Raw genomic sequence first — 23918 nt, 5'->3', positions numbered from 1 at the left:
GGCAAATCCAAAGAATCAAAAGGGCACTAGGGTCCTGGAGTTCAAAACCAAGGGTCCCATGGCCAGCTTTGGAAAGAAATGGCCCCATATGCCTGCTTTAATCAGCTAGGAATGGGATCAAGTAGAAAGCTGTGTAAGTTTTACAAATTGTTCCCTTCCTCCAATTTCCAACTCCTGGGCCACTTAGAATGTAAGCCCCATGATGGCAGGATTTGTCTTGCTTTTTCCTTATGTTTATATTCCAGGATTTAGCACAGTCCTGGCCCCATAGTAAGCATTTAATCACCACTTTCAAATGTCACCTCTGCCAGATATTGTATGACCTCTCTAGAACTCAGTTTTTTCTGCTATAAAATGAGAGGAATGGACAAGATGACCCTAAGCTCCCTTTCCGTCCTATCTCAGGCTCTGCTGTAAGATCTTTATTGGTATGGGGAGCACCTAGGGAGCTCAATGGATTAAAAACTAGGCCTGGAGATAGGAAGTCCTGGGTTCAAATGTGACCTCAGACACCTAGCTGAGTGACCCTGGGGGCTAGTCTCTTGACACCCATTGCTTAACCCTTACTGCTCTTCTACCTTGGTTCTGATGCACAATATTGATTCTAAGATGGAAGATAAGAGGGTTTTTTAAGTTCTTATGGAGAAATAGCTCAAATATTTTTAGTGCTATATTTTCTAAAAATCTTCCCACAATTCTACTGTGAGGAAGGAAAAGCTCTATTATTTCCATTTCACGGATGAAGAAAGTAGAGGCAAGGAGGGAAATTTCACACCTAACAAAATGTCGGAGCTGGTCTCTTCATATTGGTCCTTTGCATTAAATAAAGAAAGCTACATTGCCAAACCATAGTCAGCTTTTGGGAAGGAATGGAATGGGAAAGCATATGTTGCTTCTTAGGTGTCACATACTGACCTAAATGACAGAGATTCAATTCTAAAAGCAAGAACATCCATGCACTGAAGGAGTTCCCATTCTAATTAGGAGAGATAACGCATAGAAGAAGGCTCAGCTACAGAGGCAAATGGAGGGGGGGAATGGGATGGTCTTTAGAGCCCAAGCAAAATCCAGAAGTCCTGAGATGTCAATAAGAGGTCAGAGAGCAATGCCCAATGGCTCCAGTCTGGGTGGAGTTCAGGGACTCAATGGCAAACAGATGGTAAATCCCAGAGGTTCACCTTCTTACCAGAAAGCTTTTAATTGGTCATTTCCTGCTCATCCAAACAATGTGAGCAGCCACATCTCCAGACAACAAGTATTGGAAAGGAGGGCATTATTCTGAGGCTAAGACAGGGCAGAGCATTGCCTAATCCTCATAAGAACACGCAAAAAAGTATTGGGTTCTGAGGGGACCACTGGAAAGGTTTCTCATTTGCAAGGTTTATAGTTTTCACCATGCTTAGTACAGTATCTCTGTCTCCCAATCAACACTGTGTTTGATCACTTCTAATCAGAGGAAAACCATAAATTAACAAGTTGTCAAACAAAACAAGACTAGTGTAGATTCCAATGCCACCTGCTTTGTGAGCATTGCTAAGAGATGCCTAAAACCAGGCCTTATTCTACTGAGACTTCTGACGTTTCTGAGATGCCACTCATGGTTGGAGATAACAACAGCATTTCAAAGGTACGTTTTTCCCTAGCTTGGTTTTTTGTCCTTAACACTCCCAAATGAGAGAGGTTTCCAATGCAAAAGTTAGGTCAAACATTTTGTCAATTCATAAACAGTTTTGAATATTTGGAAATATTGGATGTGAAAAAAATTGTATGAAATCTAAGAAAGAAATCTAAATGATCTTAGCATACAGAAGGCCAAAGTCATGTAGATGGGTTTGTTTGTTTTAGAAGAAGAAAAAACCCAGAAAACCAAGCCAATCATTTTTCCTTTGTTATCTTCTATTTTTCGGCTGGAGTCACATATTAAATAATTTATGTATGTTCATTAGTCAAAGGCCAATACTATTCAAGCCATGGTAGCCAAATCTATGGAGAGTTCTCAGAAAGAAGAGAGACTAGATACAATGTGTATGGCTCCAAAGACCAGAATAAGGAGCCACTCATGGAAATTATGGTAGGGGGGGGTGATTTTTTTGTCTCAATATAATGAATTTCTTAACAAGGGGAAACAAGTAAGCTTTAGATGATAGAGGGAAAAAAGACTGGAGAAATGGCCTGCCTCATAAAAGACTAGTTGTGTGTCCCAAGGTTATCCTGGAATCTCTTAATGCCCCCACATAACTCTCTAATAGCATAAAATATAGAGGTGTTGCCGAGTACAAAGTTTCCAGCACCCCGGGGCCCCACATCAATGAAATAGCAGGTCTAAAGAAAAAGAGGATGGAGAGGAAAGAAGAGAAAGCTAATGATAACTTCCAAAAACTTAGATAGATTTGGTCAAATATGAGAGGGCTGATTTTGGAAGGCAGGAATTCCTCCTTGTTGGAGGTCTTTATGCAGAAGTTAGATGGCCATTTAATGAGATGTTATAGAGAGGATTCAAGCATCAGTTGTGGGTTGGGCTTTGAAGTCTCTTGAAATTCAAGCTTCTATAGTGCCTTTTTGCCACAACTCTAGAAGGAATCCACACATATATGGAAAGATATTAAAAAGTGGCAAATTTTCAAGATGATAAGATTCTCTTTAAACTCAGTAAAAGAAAATGGTGAGCACAGCCTAAATAATCAGTCAGGGGGTAAAAGTAGATCATGTAGGGAATGAAACCAGAGGAAAATATCCATATCTGTCATAGAAGTATTCTAGGGGTAAGAGGGTACTTCCAGAGTAAGATAATGGAGGAGTCCATGTAAGGAATGGGAAATAGGAAGTCCTAGACCTACATCATTCTCAGAGTCTGACATCAATCAGCCAGCATGGATGTGAACCAAATGCCCAAGGTCAACCATTTGTCCATCAAGATGAGGGTCACTAAAAGCACCATCTCTCAAGGACAACAAACACTTATTTGGCCATTCTTGGGCAGTAAAAGAAGGTAAAGGGTCACTGATGAAACCAAGGTGAAATATGGCAGCATGATATGGGCTCCAATACCTTTCAGAGGGTGCAAAAGAGTTGGCTACCTAGATCCATGAGACAAATGCAGATATCAAAAATATAGTACCAATCCCTGCCTTAAAATAAGTTAAGAAAGCATTTAATAGAAGCCTGTTTCAGGTAGCTAAGTGAATAAATTTGAGGTGGATGAGATGAATTCTTCAATTATGTAACACTTCAAGTATTGTTTAAAGGCAGAAAATGTTCATAGAATTGACAATCATCTCTCCAGTAGCTCTTTTGTTCAGTGGGTGCTTGTGTGTTTATGTGAGTGGTTGAGTCTACAGATGATTCTTTAATAGTTTGTGGGTCACCAATTAACTTCCAAGATAGAAAGACCACATAGCCCAAAGTGCTAGACCCATATATGGGCCCAGAAACCAGACAAGGAAAATGTTCACTATTCAGCCAGTTGATAGGAATTAAATTAGATATAGTTAATTTAGACAATTAGCTACAGAGGAAGGCAAAAACAACCAAATACAAGTCCCTGCTCTCAAAGAGTTTCCATTCTAATGGAGAAGACAACCTGTGAATATCTAGGTACAAACAATATATATTGTGTATATGAAGATAGTCTCAGAGATAAGTGGGAGGCAGGAGGGCCAAGTTATCGCCTCTTGCAGGAGGTAAGATTTAAACTGAGTCTGAAGGAAGTCAAGGACACAGAGAGGCAAAGATGAGCACTCCAGGCATGGGGAATATCCAGTACAAAGGCAAGGAGATGAGAGACAGTGTTGGGTTTAAGGAATTACTGGTAGGACGCTATTTTTGGATTCTAGAGTATGGCAAAGAAAGTAAGGCTTAAGAAAACTGGCAAAGTAAGAAAGGTCCAATTTATGACAATTCTATTAAAGTTAATAGGGAGCCATTGAAACTCCTTGAGCAAGGAGGTGACATGGACAGGTGTACATATTACCACTAACTAGCTGTATGATCTTAACTAAGCTACCTACTTCTGCAGGCTTCAGTTTCTTCATTCTTTAAATTATATCATTTCTCAAGCTGCTTCCAATAAAACATCCCCTGATTCTGTGAAGTTATTCACAAGTACAGAGAATAAATTCAGGGGATGGTACTGTAATCGGGACAAAATGATATTTTTGTCATTCTTACAACTTATGCAGTTTTTCTTAACCCAAAGATGATTGAATTAAACTATTTATTGGGACAGGAAAAGGGGTTATCAAAAAACTAATAACCCAATAAACAGCTCATTGGAGGAGAATTTAATGAATCTTCTTGATTATAATGCACTAATCCATCCTGAATTAAGTAGCAAATTTAGGCTAGTATTTTTCTTCTTGGCTTTCCTGAAACGAATCCAATACATTTTTGGCCATGTGAGTAAATAGCAAGTCCTTGGGAAGTAGGAAAGAGAAAGGGGGAACATTCATTCACCAGTTACTCATATGTAAAGAGGTTTCCAGAGCCATGATGGGGAAGGTGAGAAGGGAGAGAAAAGTTCAAAACAGTGGTTCATATGCTTATAGCAGTGATGGCAAACCTTTTAAAGACCCCATGCCATGCCCCACCCTGCCCCCAGACTGCATACTTTGCCCCACCACACAGATACTAAGTGCCATGTCTCTCCTCTCCCTTGCCCCAGACAGGGGAGGGAGAAAGAGAGGGAGTGAACTGAGCGCTCTGTTCAGGGAAGGGAATAAGTGCTTCCATTGGACTGCTGGGCAGAGGGGCAGCAAGGAGGCATGGTGGAGAGGGGGAAGGGAGCAGATCTATCTGAGTCCTTCTGCCTTTCTAGTAACTAACTCTGGCAGGAAACAGCACATGTGCCCACAGAGAGGTCTTTGTGTGTCATCTTTGGCATACGTGCCATAGGTTTACCACCACAGGCTTATAGGATTCAAATTAATTCAATCCTACAAGTATTATTAAAGGCCTATTATATATAGGCTTCTGGGAATTAAAAGACAAAAATAAGACAGCCCCTACCTTCAAGGAGTTTACATTCTAATGAAGTAAAAAGTATATTCACACTTAAGTAAGTACAAAATAATTTGAGGTGGATAGAGAGCCCTAAGAACTGCTCAGGACATAAAATTCCACTTTGTGTGTCAAGGGTTAAGTATGCGTGAATAAAGCTGACAATTATATAAGATATAGAATATGGCAGCCCATTCCACTTTGGGTCAGCTTTCCTCAATAGGAACCTTTCCTGATATCAAGACTACATTTATCTCCTTACAATCCACCCATTGCTACTGCTTCAAATCTCCAAGATCAAGCAAGGCAAATTTAATGCCTCTCCCACACAACTTTTCAAATACATGCAGACAGAATCATGTCTCCCAAACCCCAAATCCTTTCAGAAAATAAATCTATTGGTATATTTTCTTTTTCTCTTGCCTAGATTTTCCCCTATATTCTTTTCCTATCCCCCAACAAGAGAATCATTCTTCACAACAAAGAATTTTTTTTGTGAAAAAGAAAGAGGAAAAATTTCTGCAAAACTAATGAAGACATGGAGAAAATGTGACATTATATGTAGTCTTACACACCAATGGTCCCTCCACTTCTGAAAAGGAATGTCTCCTTATCCCCCCAAAGAACCTTAATCTACAACCCTCTTTAAGTTAGAATGATGGACAGGGGTCAATGGGGATATGATTGTGGATGCAGACTCTAAACAATCACCCTAGTGCGAATATCAATAACATGGGAATAGGTCTTGATCAATGACACATGTAAAACCCAGTGGAACTGCAAATTGGCTATGGGAGGGGAGGGAAAGAACATGAATCGTGGAACAATGGAAAATTTCTCTTAATTAATCAATTTAAAAAATTCAATTTAGTTAAAAAAATATATTAGAATGATGGTTTCCAACCTGAATAGACATGATCCCTCCAGCCAAAAAAATGTTCTTTAGTAGTTTCAATAAGAATCTTCTAAATTTTTGTTAGTAATTCTAATTTTAAAAAGGCAATATGCCATACAGCACTCTTAGGAATAGAGACCTATCATAGAGCAGGTCCTCATGAAGGTTGTTGATTTAATTAGGCAATTGACCAGTGAAGTCTTGGATTTTGGCCCATAGGAAATTCTAAACTCTAAAAAAAATAGTGAGTCATGGGAAGTAGTTACACTGGAGGAAGATGAATAGTGAATTAAAAGTCACTTGGATACCTTGCTTGGATCTGAAGTTCTTACACCAAGATTCTCTACACAAAAAGAAAAAAGTTATCTCCCTTTTCATAATGATCACAGCTTGCAGAAGCTTGGATGATCACATCTGGTTGCCCTTCTACTCCTAGACTAATAGTCCAGATATTTTATTTCCCACCTATTGAGGGTCCACATTGTAAACCTGGTAAGTTTCAGAGATGATGAAGATATCTTCAATTCACAGAATCACAGAACGTTGGGGTTTTGAAGGGAATTTAAAGTCCACTTGCTCCAAACCTTACCTGATCAGGAATCCTTTCCACATCATATACCCTGAAAGGTAATGTAGCCCTTGTTTGAAAGCTGGGTAAAGCGTCTCACTACTGTTACTAGGAATGACCCATGCATCTTCAGGTTTTGAGGATAATGAAAAGGGATGCAGTATTTTCCATCAGAGGTCTTTCCACTATACCATGAGCTTTCCCAATAATAGTAATCACTGCTACAAATAGCCACAATCAAGCAAGACAAATAGGTTTTTTATGACAACCCTTCAAAAACCTGAAGATAGCTATCATGACTCCCCCAATATTTTTAAAATAATCGTTGACATATTTTGCTGTTATACTGCCTAGATTTCCTCTTGTGTCCCTCTCCCAGAATGCAATCCTTCATAACATTTTTTAAACAAAGAAAAAAGGGGGAATTCCACAAAACTAAATAATATGTTGAAAAATTTGATGCTGTGTGCAAAGTTACATGCCTATGGACCCCCTACCTCTGCAAAGGCATGGATAGGGTCTTCTAATATCCATTCCCACCCTACTCCCCAAATCTTTTCTATAGATACAGGATGTATGTCTGAGACACACATGGACTTTGGATCTAAAGATCAGAAAAGAAGATGAAACCCTCACCTGTGGAGGACCTGATGTCTTCCCCTCCCACTCCACTCTTCTTCACCTGCTGATCATGGGAGACATGTCCTTTTGCCTTTTGTCAGGACCCCTTGGGAAAGGGTGTTGGCCTAAAGGGAAGTTAGAGAAGGTGGCTACCTGAGCTCTATTGAGTTGAAGAGTGCTGGAAAGTCCTCTACCTGAAATGAAAGATGGCAAAATTGTCTTTCCTTTCTTTTCTATTTCTTTGGATACTGATAACTCAATCTTTTATTGCTTGATAAAAATTCAAGTAACATAAGGAGCCTCATGAATAGCTAACATCTTCTCTGGAACTTTCTAACTCAAAATCTATAATCCTCTGATCTTTAGGAGGATGAGCCTGAAAGCATGGCCCTGGGTGACAAAGATCCAAAGAGGCAGAGTGGAACATTGGTGGGAAAAGCACAGGATTTGGAATCAGATTAAGTTAGATTCTTGCCTTTGCTATTTACAGACTCTGGGGCCAGTCACTCAGTCTGCTATTTGATATCTCTATATCTTGGATAAGTCACTTAAGGTTTCTTATTCCGAAAACTGAAGGGTCAGACATCATTTCTAGCCCTAAATCTATGATTTAGACATAGATGGATAGATATGTGTGTGTACATATATGTATGTAGATGTACATGTATATTTGGACACAGTTGAGTTTATTTTGCTTGAATATGCATTGTTTTGAATTTTTTAATTTGGGGAGGAAGAAAAAAAATAAATTCTTGTTAAATGAAAAATAAAATAAATAAATCTAAACGCTAAGATGAGGTTCTTGAGTCTGAAATGAGAGCACAAGAAACAGAACAAGTATTTTCTAGGCACAAACATATGTTCAGAAACAGACAAATGGTTTCTTTCCCTTCCTAGCCCCATCTTTAAAATTCCATAATATGATGTACTAAAGCGTGGAACATCTGGGCCAGGTGTATGGTGAATTTTCCAAGAAAGCATCAGTCTGCATTCACCAGCAACATGTCTGTTACTAGACTACTTGGGAACTTAAAAAAGAAATATGCAATTGAGTTCATTCACTTATTGAAGATGAGAACCAACTGTTATTTCAACAGGGCTTTTAAAAAATTCTCAGAATCAAGCAAAACATGTGTATTCTGGCTCAAAGGATATTTATTAATAACAAGGTCCCAATTCGTATTTCCTGGGTAAAATTGTGGACATTTTTTGCAGTCACCATTTTGAGAACTAAAGAACTTTATTTTCTTTGTCAATTAGTGTAGCCTAGTGCCACCAACAGGTACAACATGGAAACATGAATTTTGTCTTTGCTGAAAACATCTTTATCTTCTCAGCACCCACCTCTAATTTACTGGGGGAAAACTCTCTCTTGGTGTGCTCACATTCAGGGGGAACTCCTCTCAACAACAGCTATATGAAGGAAGTCTGTGACAAAGGAGATCACAGACCCTCTGTACTCTGCCCTGCTTGGTATTTGTTACTCTCCTTCCTTTCTTCTCTATCCCACTAACTTACTACCTATTTTTTTAATGCTTATCTTCTGTCTTAGTATCAGTTCTGGGGCAGAAGAGTGGTAAAGGCTAGGCAACAGGGTAAGTGACTTGCCTAGGATCTCACAGCTAGGAAATGTCTGAGACCAGATTTGAACCCAAGTCCTCTTGACCCCAGACCTGGTGCTTTATCCACCATCCTATCTATAAGCCCTTCTTGCAACCTATTTCACCTAGACATCACACCTCCCAATTCCTTCCCTTTGATCAATTCTCCTCCTCCTCATCCTTCACAGCTAGAATTAATATCTTCCTCCCTTCTGCCTGGATAAAGTAGGCTAGCAAATGTTCCCCATTCAGGATATTCCATTATCTACTTTCATTCCTTCATGTAAGTGTTTTCCCATGTCTGGAATGCAGTCCTTTCTCACCTCTACCTGGTAGCACTCTTTCTATTCTTGTTCAGTTATTGTCAGTCATTTCTGACCCTTTGGCATCCCATTTGGGGTTTTCTTGGCAAAGATATTGGAGTGGCTTGGAATTTCCTTCTCCAGCTTATTTTAAATATGAGGAAACTGAGGCAATCAGGATTAAGGGACTTGCCCAGGGTCATGCATGAGTTTTCCTGACTTCAAGCCCAGCACTCTATGCACAACGGTGCCATCTAGCTACCTTGCCTAGATGTCCCACAAGCATCTCTTATTTCTCTCAAACCCCAGTCTTCCTTGATTCTTCTTGTTTTCAACCCTCTCTCCCTCTTGAAATTATATTGTATTACCTTGCAAATACTTTGTATTTACCTGCTGGATCATGAATTGGATCCCTCAAATAGAGTGGAAGCTCCTTAAGGACAGGGATTGTTTCATTTTTCTTTTTCATTGTATCCCCAGCATGGAGAGAAATACTTACATACAGCATATGCTTAATATCTGTATACTAAATTGACTTGTGTGGTTCTGGGCACTATATTTCAGGAAGGCAGTTGACAAGCAAGAGAATGACCAGAGGAGGGTGACCAAGATCATAGTTCATAATGGATCTCAGAAACCAACTGGTCTGACAACCATTTTACATAGGAGGAAATCGAGGTCTGGGGTTGGGGATTAAGTGACTTGCCTAAGGTCACATACACAGTAAGAGTCAAAGATGAGACTTGAACCCAACCTTAAAAGGACCTTGGAGGTCACCTAGTTTAACCAAGATCTGATTCCCAAAGTCTACTTCTTTTTTCACTGCATTCCTTCTTATACATTCTGTAAATCCATGTGGTCACAGTTCATATTTTTTCTTCCTTGTAATTAATAATAATAGTAATAATAAATCACATTTCTACAGCTTTTACAAAGTTCATTCCATCTTTAAGTCCTCCAACTCAAAAGCTAATGTTCTACCAACTCTTCGGTTTCAAAAGAGAGTTAGCAATGAACTCAGATTGTAAAAGTTTATTTTGGGGTGGTGTTTTTTAAATATTTTTAATAGAAAATAAATATACACTGTTCATTTTTCACTCTCTTCTAGCTCCTCACCCTCCTATTCAGGTCTCCGATAATCATATTAGTTCTGAGCCTGAGCTCTTTTGGTATCTCTGACATTTCTCTAGATATGTTGATGCAAGGAGAAATATTGCCAGAGGGCTCAGAACCAATCAGCATAGGGCTAGGGACTGGCAGAAATTAGGCCAAGTTTAAAATAAATCACTGGAGTCTTTTTTTTCCAAGTTGAAAAATATAACCCCAGCCCTGGGAGGCACCGTCCTTCTTGAGGACACAGACTTTTCATCAGCTTCCGATCACTGAATAACTCCTATCCAAGAAGAGACATGAGAATGGGGTCTCCTGCAAGACTGCTGAAAGTGTTTCTGGGAACTCCTACACTCCTGAAAGACTGGACCAGAGGGCAACACACTTGAACATAAGTCCTGCCTCTGTGGTTAGCTAGCTCCTTGACCCTGGGGCAAGTCATCTAACATGTCTGGACCCCCTTTTCTTCATTCATAAAATAAAGGATGTAAATCAGATGCTTTCTGGAGTCCCTATTAGATTAACATTCAATGATTCCTCCTGTCTTTCCACGGCCACTTTTCTAGAAAAGTCTACCAAACCCCAGAAGGACACTTTGGTCCAGAAGGAATTCCATCATCTTCCTCCTGCCTCATTGCCATACACCTCAAGCTTTAGTTCCTAATCAGCTTCTCTGCCCATTCCAGACTTCCCTGATTTAGAGAAACTATGCATGTATTCCAATGATTCTGATGTCTTCCTGTGAGAACAGAGGGTGCGGGTAGAATGTCAATAGATGTACAAAGCATTTTCTTCCAAATGGTCATCTGAGGCAAGTTAGGACATGGATTTCTACCCACTTTATAGATGAGGGACGTGATTTGCCAAAAGGAGCACCATGGAGTTTTTGTAAATAATTTTTGTATAAATCTGTCAAAGTTTGCTGGGCACTTAAAAAAAACCCATTGCATCACAGCTGCTGCTCCCTGTATGAAGTCACATTGGAATTAAAATGAAATTGGGGGTGTGTGGTTTTTTGGAAACAACTTTGTCTCTTCCCTGGAAATGGGTCTGGTGCTCAGATCTATGGATTTAATTGTAAGACAGGAGTCCAAAGCATATGACCTGTCAGTGTGTAGTATGTCAGGATAAAAGACTGATGCTAAGCCACAAAAAAGTCCCACCAAAGTCACATAGCCAGAAAGTTTTACAGCTGATTCTTGAAGCCAGCTTTATAACTCCAAATTCTTTAACATTTTCATTACTTCTCCAGTTCAGCTAATAACAACAAAAATTACTCATGTATAGAAAAAAGATTTGGACTCATTCTGGGTTATTTCTAGAGGGCAGAGCCAGGACCAATGGATAAAAGCTAAAGGAAGACAGAACTTGGTTTGAGAGAAGAAAGAATATTCGATTAATTAGAGGAAACACTGAATGGGATGCCTTGTGAAGAAGTGACTTCTCTATGATTAGAAGCATTCAAATCAAGACAAGATGACCTTCACCCAGACATTATGTGGAAGGAATTCCTGCAGGGCACAGGAGGACTCATTAGATAATACCTAAAGTCTCTTTCCCACTCTATGATTCTATGAATAAATTTCAAGTCCCTCAGAAATAATTAACAACTGGTCTAGTGGCAAGTTATTAGACAAGTAAGAGGAGACTCAATGACACTTTTTCATAGCCAGAGATGTAACTAGGAATTTTTATACCCAAGACAAGTAACAATAAAGACATCTTCAGTTGAGAGGTTGGCATAGCACAGTTAGCCTTGGTTTAAGTATTACCCATCACCATTCTCCTTCCCTTCAATGTAATAGTATTTTTCCCCTCCTTTCTCTTCATATGGCATAATTTACCCCATTTTTACTTCTCTCTTTCCATTTCTCATAGTGCAATCCTCTTTGTCACCTCTAGTATTTTTTGCATATCATTCTAAACAACTTATTTTCACAACCTCTTCCTATATATATATTTCTTCTAACTACTTGATAATTATAATTTTAAGAGTTATAGAAATCATCTTTCTATATACGAATATAAATGGCTTGACCATATCAAAGCCCTTAACTTTTTTCTTTCTTATTTATCTTTTTATTCTTCTCTTGAATTTTGTATTTGGACATCAGATTTTCCATTTGTACAATCTTTTCTTCAAGAGTGGTTGGAGATCTTCCATTTTATTATATGACCACACTTTCCCCTGAAAGAATATAATCAATTTTAATGGGTAGATGATTATTGATTGTGAATCCAGTTCCCTTGCCTTCCAGAATATCATATTTCAAGGCTTCCATTCATTCAGTATGGAAGATGGCAGATCCTGTGTAATCCTGACTGGGGATTCAAGAAATTTGAGTTGTTTTTTTTTTTTCTATCTGCTTGCAGTCTTTTCTCTTTGAACTGGGAGCTCTTGAACTTGGCTATAACATTCCTGGGAGTTTTCATTTGGAGAATTATGGCAGGAGGTGATCTTTGGATTCTTTCCATTTCTATTTTACCCTCTTATTCAAGAATATCAGGGCAGTTTTCTTTGAAAATTTCTTGTAATATGATATCTAAAGTTTTTCTTCTATCATGACTTTCAGGTAGTTCAATAATTATTAACTTTTCTCTCCTGGATCTATTTTCTAAGTCAATTGTTTTTTCAATGAGATATTTCATATTTTCTTCTATTTTTTTCATTCTTTTGACTTTGTTTTATTGTTTCATGGTGTCTCGTGAAGCCATCAACTTCTATTTGCCTAACTCTAACTTTTAAAGAATGAATTTCTTCCATGACCTTTTGATCCTTCTTTTCCATTTGGTCCATTCTGCTTTTCATGGAATGCTTTTCTTCAGTGGATTTTGTGCCTCTTTTTCCAGGTATCCAATTTTGCTTTTTAAGCTGTCATTTTCTTTTTGCATTGTTTTCATTTCTTTTTTCCATTTTTATTCAACCTATCTTATTTGATATTTTAAATTCCTTTTTTTATTTCTTCCAGCACTTGAGAGCAATTTCCATTTTTCTTTGTAGTTTTGCATGTGGTTGCTTGTATCTCACCGTCCCCTAATGACTCTGTGCTTTGCTTTTTATTCCCATAGAAATTTTATAGGGATAGGTGTTTCTTTGGCTGTTTGCTCATTTTCCCAACCTTTTTTTTCACCTGTGGACTGGGAATTCTGAAAGCTGATGATTCTGTCTCCTCTGATGATGGCTTGAAGGTCTCAGTACAGTGAACTATTTTGCCCTGGGGCTAGGTCTTCACCATGGGGCAGGGTTGAAAGGGCCAAGTGCTATGGACTTTGGGGCCTCACTCTAGGCTGGTGCCAGGGCCTTGGACTTCAAGGGGTGGATCTGGGTGCTCTGTTGTTGGTGTATCCAGGGTCCCAGGATCCAAAAGTTGACCTATGCCCAATAGTTTGGGAGGGGGGTGGTCAGTTAGCACTCCTCTGTGTGCATTTTTTGCTTCCAGTTACTCCTTATCCTATAAAAATCAACTCTCTCTGTCTACCTTTTAAGTTGTATTCCATGGGAGAGTCCCAGATAGTCCATCTTGCTGTTGGTTTTTGACTCCTGCCATTTTGAGGCACTTTTTAAAGATTGGTTTGGAACAACTGTCAGAGCAGTTTCAGCTTTCATTGCTATTAAAGTTGCCATATTGGCTCCACCCCTCCAAATTCTCCCCATAGTTGACTTTGGAAGGTAAATGGCAAAAACTCAGGCCCCTGCTGCACAGGTCAGGGGAAAGTGGGGTGCAGGATAATACAGGTGAGGAAGTCACCTCAATAAGAATGTGTGGGTTCCCTCTTAATTTGATAATCACTAAAATAAGTCCCCCAAGGCAAAGTTCCTTTTACTCTACCCTAGTTAAAGTTCTGTTTATACAAAGACTAAGCTATCAAGGGATCTGTGTAAGCATTTGATGCTCTTAACTCCAGGATCAAACCTTCACCTTCTTGCAGTTTTTAAATCATTGATGCATATACTCAAAGTTTTCTTGTTTTTATTTTTTCCCTGAATAGCCTTAGCTGGAAATAAAACTAAGTCACCATGGAAACCATGTGCTCTACACTCTCCTAGCAGGGAGTACCCTCTGCCACTCACACTGAATTAAAGCTGGCAATGACTGATCACATTTGGGAGACAAAACAACCTGCTTGGTTCTTCCCAACCCTGTCAAGTTCAAGGTCTCACTTGGAACAAACTCCACACTTAGGTTTCAGGGTGGAAGAGGTGAATGGGCATTGCTTTGGGAATCATGGAGGATATTTTTATCATTTTGTTCCTCTCTAGAATGATACTGGCTTGTTGTTCAGTCATTATTAGTCATGACTAACTCTTGGTGACCACATTTAAGGTTTTCTTATTAAGAAATCCTGGAGTGATTTGTCATTTCTTGGTCTGGTTCAGTTTATAGAAGAGAAAACTGAGACAAATAGGGTTAAGTGTCTTGGCTATAGACACAAAATAATAAGGATCTGAAGTCAGATTTAGACTCCCATCTTCCTGACTACAGAGCCTATGCTCTAACCACTGAGCACCCCACTTAGATGTGTTCTATGCAAGTGGCTGGGAATGTTTTTGATATTTTTATCATTTCTATTTATACAAAGGTTGATCTAGGTCATACCTTTCAGGTATAGATTGGTCTTGATGGCCACTAAGACCTCTTCTACCTCTCAAATTCTTTCAATCTATGATATTTCCAAGAAGTCATCTAAATGTCATCTGAACTCATCAGAAGCTTCTGAAAAATGCATGAAAAATTATATCCTTCAAGGAACAAGAAAAGGAAGGAAGCAATGGTGGCCTCATACTTATCTGGACCTCAAGCTTCAAGTCTCAGTTCTCCAGTCCATTTTCTACATGGCTACCAATATAATTGGCCTAAAACTACATTGTTCCCCTACTCAAGAATTTTCCTGGCTCCCTATTTTCTTTAGAGCAAAATACAAAACCTTTAACTTAAAATTTTTATATTTTGTTGGCATTTAAAATCCTTTCAAATCTTGCTGTAGCCTACCTTTTCAGACATTCCATATGACACTCTTCACACATTCAAAATCTGTCCAAATGGCCCATTTGTTCTTTCCTGAACTTATTTCCTCTACCATCTGGGTTCCTTCCCTACATCTCAGCCCCAGTGACTGAAATGTACCCCCATCAATTCCAACTCTTAAAATCCCAAGCATCTCAAGTTACCACCTCTGGAAAGTCTTTCCTGGTACCCCTGGTTGGTAATCTGTTCTCTCTCTCTCTCTCTTCTCTCTCTCTCTCTCTCTCTCTCTCTCTCTCTCTCTCTCTCTCTCTCTCTCTGTGTGTCTCTCTCTGTTTCTCTCTCTCTCTCTCTCTCTCTCTGTCTCACTATCTGTCTGTCTCTCTCTGTCTCTCTGTCTCTCTCTCTTTCTCTTTCTCTCTCTCTTTCTCTCCATTTCTATTTTATTTACTTGACTATTTATATGTTTGCATTCCCCAGAAGATAGAAACCCTGAAGTAGACCAGAAGAGACTCAGAGGCAAAGCGTTATATATGTTGTCAGAAACATTCACCATATGGGTTGTTTTTGTTTAACTGGGCTTTTTTTTTTCCCGTTATGAGGGAGAGTTCATTTCCAGGGTAACAATCTATAGGGGTTGGGAGGGAGGGGGGAGTATATCTCCAGAAATGACAATGATATAACTTCACTTGTAGAATCAAAATCATATTTCTTGTCCCTTCAAGGAAGGGGACAGGGCCAGGAGGAAGAGAGAAAATATGGAACTCGAAATTTTTAAATCTCTTAAAATAAACGTTAACCTTTTTAATGTAATTGGGAAATATTTAATGAAACAAAAATATTTTAAGTGTCAAAGACAAAAAACAAATAACATCAATAAAATTTATTTGAAAATAAATTATAAATAACTAAGCATTTACTAAATTGAAATGAGTAACTATGGTCTCAGATAGAAAATGATCCAAAAGGGGATCTAAGAACAGTTATTTTAATAAGGAAACTCACTAGCTTGGCAACTGGCAACAGAGGAACAAAGAGTGAATCCCTGGCGTGTCCATTCACATGGATTCAATAAAGGGACAAAGAAAGCATTTAAAATTTTCTTCTAAGCTATAATTTGGGGAGATCGCCATTGAAACTTCCTCCTTTTGTAATTTCTTTTTCTTGTTCACATTTGATGTTGCTATTAGTGGAGGAGTAGGTTACAAAAAAGTTTCTTATTGAGCCAAAGAGCCTCCTAGTCTTGGGGGCACAGAATTTCAGAGCTAGAAGCATCTATGCAGTCACTTGATTTTAAAGAAAAGGGAATTGGGGAATGGGGTGAAGGTGAGAGGGGTCTGCCAGGGCCAGAGCTCTCCCAGCTCCAGTCCTATGGCCCTATAATCTGGCAAATGTTTCCCTTCAGATCTGGACGAGTTAATGCTCTTCCCAAACCTGAACCGTCTCATACCCACAAGAGACCTGCAAAATGCTTTTCTCTCCCTCCAGAGGGGCATCTTCTCATTGCAATTTGCTAGAATGGAATTAGATCATCAGCAATTTTGCAATTAGTCATTAATCAATTAGCACAACAGTGGCAGTGAGCTTGCAGATATTAAGAAAACAAAGTCTTGGAGTGTTTTTATTAGACGTTTCATAATCAGGCCCCGCTGGTGGAAAAGCTGGCACTGGACGTCGGCGCTCTGGGCCCAGGGCTATTTGCAAAGGTTAAGCCTGTTTGGGCCGCGTCCAGGGTCTTCGTGTGTTTGACCTTTCTTTCCTCAGCACCATCAATGCTGCCAGCTTCTTTCCCTGCCGGGCAGGACCTTTTCCCCAGCTAGCTGTAATCCTGCTGCCCAGAAGGTCTTAATGGACCAGCTCTCTTCCCCTGGAGCCCACACAGAACAACAGGTCCGCCGGGGCGGGCAATGTTCCCCCAGGATAAGGGGTGGACGGTCTCCCCCTCGGAGGAGAATGCCCTCACCCTCTTTAATCATTAACAGGATAAATGACGGCCCTGCAGGTTAGAGAACAAACTCTCACTCATCTCAAACCGCAGCGATTAAATCTCCCGTCATTTCCAGGAGGGCTGGCTCAACGTCCGAGCCGCCCCATTAGCCTTAGCGCGGCTACGCGACTCCGACTTCAAAGAAAATACCGAAGGGCAGGCACACGGCAGGTCTCCTGCAGTGCCGGGAAGGCGAAGGAAGCCCCCCTTCTGGTGCTGGTTAAGCCCATCTTGGTTGGCTTTCTGTTGCGAAGTGAGGGGATTGGACTCCGAGCTGAGCCCTGAAGTCCCTCCCGACTCCCGAGCGGAAGACCCGAAGGAGATGGAGGGCCTCATTTTACCGATAAAGACACGGCGGCCCTCATGAGAGTCACTGAGTTTCTGGTCCTCCAAATTCAGATCCCAAATGGGCCGACGGCCTCGAGGAAACTAAAGGTGGAGCGGCTTGGCTAAAGCCATCACTTCCGCCTCTCACACAAGCCGGCCTCAAGCAACCGGCAGAACTCAGATAACGCGCTTGTAAGCATATTAAGTGCAAACGTACCTCGCTCCAATTCTGGCCTGTCAAAACCCGTGGCTCAGCCCCGGGCACAGATGCAAGCACACACCTACCGCCCCTGGATAGCACCGGGGATGGAACCTGGGACTGGGAGTCAGGAAGACCTGAATTCAAATCTGGTTCTAAACATTTCCTAGCTCTTTAATCCCTTCACCTCTGCCTACTTCTGTCTCCTCATCTGCAAAATGGAAATAATAATAGTCCCTACCTCCCAGGATTGTTTCAAGGACAAAGGGGCGGAGCTCTTTACAAACCTTGAAATGCTATCTTAAAAGATACAAATCTTAAATCAATAAATATACAAATATTAAAATAAACAAAATTACAAATCTTAAATAAATATACAAATCTTAAAAATAAATAAATAAAAACATACAAATCTTAAAATGCTAATCTAAGCTATTGTGATGAAGCCAATAGCAGGGCACAATTTGAATCTGGTTCCTCTGACTTCAAATCTGAGCCTCTTTCCCAGATACTTCTCAAGTCTCCAATACTCTCATCTACAAAATGGGATCATGCCAAATACCACAGATGGTTTTTAAATAGCCTTTTCTAAGACACTTTAGAAGATGCCATATAATTGGAGTGAGGCTGGGAGAGGAATCCACTTTGGGATCAAATGAGAAAATATTTGCCAAGACCTTAACCTGGCGCTGAGCACATAGTAATAAATAATAAATCCTTCTTCTCTCCCCCTAGGTTCTCTCCTACATCTAGAGCTAGAAGGGATCTTAAGCTTATTTCCTGTTCCACAGATAAGGAAAAGGAGACCCAGGGTTCTCTGAGGTCACACAGGTTGTGAGGAGAACAGGATTTGAACCCAAGGCTCCTCCCTCCAAATCCAGCCCTCTCCTGTTCATGTTTCTACAGGGTGATTTTACAGTGTTTCAAGCCCAGTTATTCACAGCAAGAGCCTGTTCATATTAAGATTGGTATCTTAATAAAGTGGTACCTGTAAGGCATGCCCGTCTCTGCCCGGACCGTGTCCTGTAACGAGAGCCCGTGGACTCTTAAGAACTTCTCCAAATGTTTCCGTTCCACGGCTCCACTGCTCTTCCCAGGCCCGCACCATGCTGGAGGTCGTACTTGGGGTCCCACAAGAGGCCGTTTCCCCTTCAAAGCTGAGTCACTGGCTTTCACCAGCCCCAGCTTGGGGCTGGGGATATCTGCACAGGCTGGTTTATAGAGATGCATAGTCCAGAGGCTGCTGGAAGGACACCTTCCCCAGGCTCAGAACTATGGACTGCCCAGACTTGGTGCTGGGAGACCAGAGATCTACCAGGTTTCTGCGTGTTCCTGAAGGATGTCAGCCCGTGTCCATTAGGCTCCCATCGGTGCCCAGGTCTGCCTCCACTGACAACCCCCACAGTGGCCTGGCAGACACCGTGGGAATGTTCCACAACGTTTTCCCCTCTTGGTCATGGGCATGGCTTCAGAAGTCAGATCCCACTGGACTCTGGCAGGGCTAATCAGTTTTACGATTTCCCCATGGTCAATCTGAAGCAAAAGCCACAATATCTTGGCACTGGTACAAGCCTGAGCTTCTTTCTCATGCCTTTCTATTTAGGTAAAGAGAAATATTGTTCTAGGCTATGGACCAGAGTTCCCATTCTCATAAGAATTATTTCAGGCCTACAGTATGATTCATGACATCTACAGGGAGTTTTCTCAATCACTGACCATTCCCATTCCCACTTTTTAAAAGCTAGTGCCCCCATCCATTTGGTGCAAGATGCCTTCAGGGTGGATTTTTGTCCAATGAAGGCAAATCTCCATCAAATATTTGTTCAAATGTCTCACTCCACCTTCCACATTCCCCAATTGATAAATGGCCAAAGGATATTGAATAGACAACTCTCAGAAGAAAAAATAAAAAAGATCTGTAGTAATATGTAAAAGTGTTCCAAATCACTATTGATTCGAGAAACGCTAATTAAAACATCTCTGAGATACTACCTCACACCTACCAGTTTGGCTAATGTGACTGATAAATGCTGGAGGGGATGTGGAAAACTGGGACACCAATGCCACTACAAGGTCTGTATCCCAAGAGATAAGAGAGGAAAGGGACCTACTTGTACAAAAATATACACTACATTATACTTTTGTGTAGTGGCAAAGAATTGGAAACTGAGGGAGTGTCTGTCAATTGGGGAATAGCTTAATAAACTGTGGTTTATGCTTGTAGGGGAATACTATTGCCCAATAAGGAATGATAAGCAGGATAAGTTCAGAAAAGTCTGGGAAGGCTTAAAGGAACTGATGCAGAGTAAAGTAAGCAGAACCAGATGAACACTGTATACAGTTACAGAAATACTACATGATGATCAACTGTGAGGGACTAAACTACTTTCATCATAGCAAGGTCCAAGATAACCCACCGTGAAAATGCTATCCACAGCAAAAGAAGGAACTGTTCGAGTCTGAATGCATATCAAAGCACAACATCTTTCACTTTATTTCCTTTATGAGTTTTTCTAATTGTATATGTGATACATGTCTTCAGACATGACATGGAGAATATGGAAATATGTATTGCACAATAACACTGGTATAACCTATATCAGATAATTTTCTGCTTCAGGGAGGTGGGGGGTGGGAAAAAGGGAGGGAAAGAATCTGAATAGCAAAATGTCAGAAAACAATTGTCAAAATTTTTCTACATGTACATGAAAAATTTTTAATTAAAAAAAGACCTTCCAATTCTTTTATGTGACAAATGCTTAATAATTGATTAATTAAATCTCTCACTCTAATCAGATTGGTTCTGTTTGGTGATGAGAGGATAGAATTTAGAGCTAAAATGAACTGGATTCAAAACCTATCCCAGACATTGACTCAGAGTTAAAATGGTCAAAATCACTCAAGTTCTTAGATAAGAACTTAATTTAAGATAATAAGATAAGAGATAATAAGGGCTCCAGTACCCACCTCACCAGGTTGTTATGAGACAGTGAATGGAAAGTGTTTTACAGACTTTAAAACACCACAGAATTGTCATTTCATAACCACTTCATGAGTTAGGTAATACAAGTAATATCCCCATTTTCAAGATGAAGAAACTAAGACTTGGAAAGACTCATCCAATATTGTACAACTAACAATGACCAGATGTTAAGCCTGAACTCATGTCCTTCTAATTCTAAGTCTAAAGCTTTAATTACTAAGTCCAATGACCTTGTCTCAGGGCTTATCCTTCTAGACCTCTCAACAACATTTGACACTATTGGCCATCCACTCTTCCTATCTCCCTCCAGTTTCTGGGTTGTTGTGACATTGCTTCCTATCTCTCCCCCTGCTCCTTAGCCTCCTTTGCTGGATCATCCGAGTCAAACCTGCTAATTCTCTATGGGTGTCCCCTTCCCTCTTCTCTTCCCTCTCTACCTTCTTTCTCCACCTTCCTCAGCTCCCATGGGCTCAGTTATTAACTCTGCATGGATGATCAATATTTCCAAGATCAATATCCCAATCTTTTCCTAAGCTTCCCTTTCCCATCCCCAAATGCTTATAAATATTTTGAATTAGGTGACTTTTCTAAAAGAGAACTCATTCTCTTTCCCTTAAAACTCACTATCAAACACCGAGGAAAAGCAACTGCCTGAATACAGCGGTTGATTGGACATGACAGAGGAGAGACTCTAAATGAACACTCTAATGCAAATACTATCAACAAAGCAATGGGTTCAAATCAAGAAAACATGTAATGCCCAGTGGATTTATGCGTCAGCTATGGGGGGTGGGGGGGGGAGGAAAAGAAAATGATCTATGTCTTTAACGAATAATGCTTGGAAATGATCAAATAAAATATAATAATAAAAAAAAACTCACTATCTTCTGAACTTCCTAAACTTCAACACATAATCCTTCTAGTCCCACAACATCTAAAATCATTCAGTATTCATTCTCCTCACCAGCCATACGCCATCCCATTTGTGGGCATGTCATCTCCCCCATTAAATGATGAGCCTCTTGAGGGCAGGGACTGCTTTTTGCCTCTTTTAGCATCCCCAGCACTGGCACAGAGGAGGTACCAAATCAATGTTTATTGACTGGCCAGCCTTCTCAATTCTGCTTCCACAATATGTCTTGAATCTACTACTCCCATGGCCACCATATGTTGTTTTGTACTCCTCTCCACTCCTAAAAAAAAGGAAGTCCCATTGAAGTTAATAATATTTGTCTGATGATCAAAACCTTCCCCAGGCCTGGCTTGGGGTGAGTGCCCAATGGGTGTGTGCCAAATTGAATTAAAGGTTTTAGAACTGAATAATGCTAATCCCACTTTGGGCATCTTCTGGGAGGGATCTGATCTGAAGAGTATCTTCATTTCCCATCAGTATCTCTGCCTGGTATTTTTTGTTGTTTTTAACCCCTTACTTTCTGTCTTAGAATCAGTATTGTGTATTGGTTCCAAGGTTGAAGAGTAGTAAGGGCTAGGCAATGGGGTTAAATGACTTGCCCAAGGTCACACCCAGCTGGAAGTGTCTGAGACCAGAGCCCTGCTTGGTTTTGACTCCACAAAAATCATGTCCCTGCACAGGGAACCATCTGGAGCCCCTCCATCCCCCTTTCAGCTTCTGTCTATATCAGATTGTAAGCTCTTTGAGGGCAGGAGCTATTGTTCTTTTTCTTGGTGGTATTCCCACTGTGTGCCTTCTGTATGGCCTGACACATTGTAGGGGCTTGAGTTTATTTCCTACTGACCCCCCTCTGCCTCTGGCTACTTGGTTGTGCAAATTCTCTCAGTAGAACCCATTTCTTTAGAATGTCCAACACTTAGTTTCTTACCCATCCTTCAATGCCTAGCTAACATCTCACCTCCTGTATGAAGTCTTCACTGATAGATCAGTTTTGAAGGGAGTAGCTGGTTAGTGCCATGGATTGGAGGGTAGGTATAGAGTCAGAAAGATCTGAATTCAAATCCAGCCTCCAACACTTATCAGCTGTGACCCTGGACAAGTCACTTAACCTTTGTTTGCTTCAGTTTCCTCAAATGAAATGAAATGAAAAATGAGGCTCACAATAACCCCTCCCTTTCAGGCTTGTTCTGAGGATAAAAAATGAAATAACATCTTCAAAGTGCTATCAACATATTAGCTATTTTTTTAAAAATCAGTTTAATTTTCTTGAGGAGATAGACCATTTTGAAGGGGGGGTTATCCCCAGAATCCAAAGCCCTGCACATAGTAGGTTCTTTAGTGATGTTCATCGAACTGGATTAAATGGAATAAAATTGAGTTTGACAATATGAATTTCTGAGAAACTGACTTGGCTTTTGTATCTGTGATAGGACTTTTAAGTCCCAATAGAGCAATCGCCCTCTCTGGGAAAGGATGGTCTGGGTGTGAATGGGAAGAATGGAGGAACAAGGAGCTGACTCCTCTGGGCTTTAAGAAAAGGAGAGGGTGGCAGCAAACTCTCAGAGAACCAGCTCTAGGAATAGCAGGGGAGTGAGAAGCTTGGACCCATACCATTCCTATTGCTGTGGTTTGTCCTTGGTTTTCAAAGAGGATCAATGGCATGGCAGGTAATGTCTTGACTTGAAATTGAATTAAGGATGCAAGGAGGACCAGCATCTCTGATGGGAGGGCTTGTTAAGTCCTTTTCAGGCCTGCTCATCCAACTTTGGTGCCCACCTTTCACCCACCTGGGGCTCCAAGAAGATGTAGCAGGTACAACAGCCACGTGTGGGTAAAAAAACAAAAATAGCTCTCCATAGTAATCAATTGATTGATATTGATTAAGCACCTACTATGTGCAGGCACCTTACTAAGTACTGAGGGCACAGAAAAGAGGCAAAAGAAAGTCTTACCCTTAAGGAACTTATAATCTAATGGGGGAGAGAGCATGCAAACAAATAAATACAAACAAGCTACAGAAAGATTAATAGAAAATAAGGACCAAAAGGAAGGCAATGGGCACAAGAGGGGTTGGGGAGGCTTCCTGTGGAATGTGGGATTTTAGTTGAGACTTAAAGGAATGCAAAGAAGTTGGTAGTTCAAGCAATGGAGAGAGAACATTTAAGGCATGGGGACAGCCAGAGAGGATGCCCAGAACTAAGAACCAGAAGATTTTTCCTATTTTCTACTCTGGAACCCTCCATCCCAACATACTCTTCAACCCCATGACCTTGTCATCTTGGCTGTTCCCATTCCAAAGATTTCCCAGCGGCTCAGGAACCCAGATAAAGAGGGGGTAATGACAAGATGCCAATGAGCCATGCCCAGAGGTGTCTGGGTGCAAGACCCAGGGAGAGGACTAGCCAAGGACAGTGAGGAGTTTCAAGGGTGTAACCAAAGTAAGGCTCACATGG

At 40.5% G+C, this 23918-nt stretch overlaps 1 protein-coding gene across 2 annotated transcripts in view; it reads right to left on the bottom strand.

Annotated features, from left to right (window-relative positions):
* KCNAB1 (potassium voltage-gated channel subfamily A regulatory beta subunit 1) overlaps positions 1-23918 on the bottom strand; it is a 440657-nt gene that overhangs the window by 394278 nt on the left and 22461 nt on the right. The window contains exon 1 of one of the 2 annotated variants that reach the window (XM_001363525.4): positions 18558-19035. The exons of the other annotated variant lie outside the window; for it this stretch is intronic. Within the exon in view, the coding sequence (XP_001363562.1) occupies positions 18558-18799 (242 nt within the window). The 5' untranslated portion in view covers positions 18800-19035. Of the gene's footprint in view, positions 1-18557; positions 19036-23918 lie in introns of those variants that run through there. 2 annotated transcript variants of the gene reach the window in all.

The sequence above is a fragment of the Monodelphis domestica genome, chromosome 8, assembly GCF_027887165.1.
Source record: "Monodelphis domestica isolate mMonDom1 chromosome 8, mMonDom1.pri, whole genome shotgun sequence".
NCBI classification, from domain to species: Eukaryota; Metazoa; Chordata; class Mammalia; order Didelphimorphia; family Didelphidae; genus Monodelphis; species Monodelphis domestica.
The sequence above is the reverse complement of the archived record's forward strand: the minus strand, read 5'-3'. Positions and strand labels throughout refer to the sequence as shown.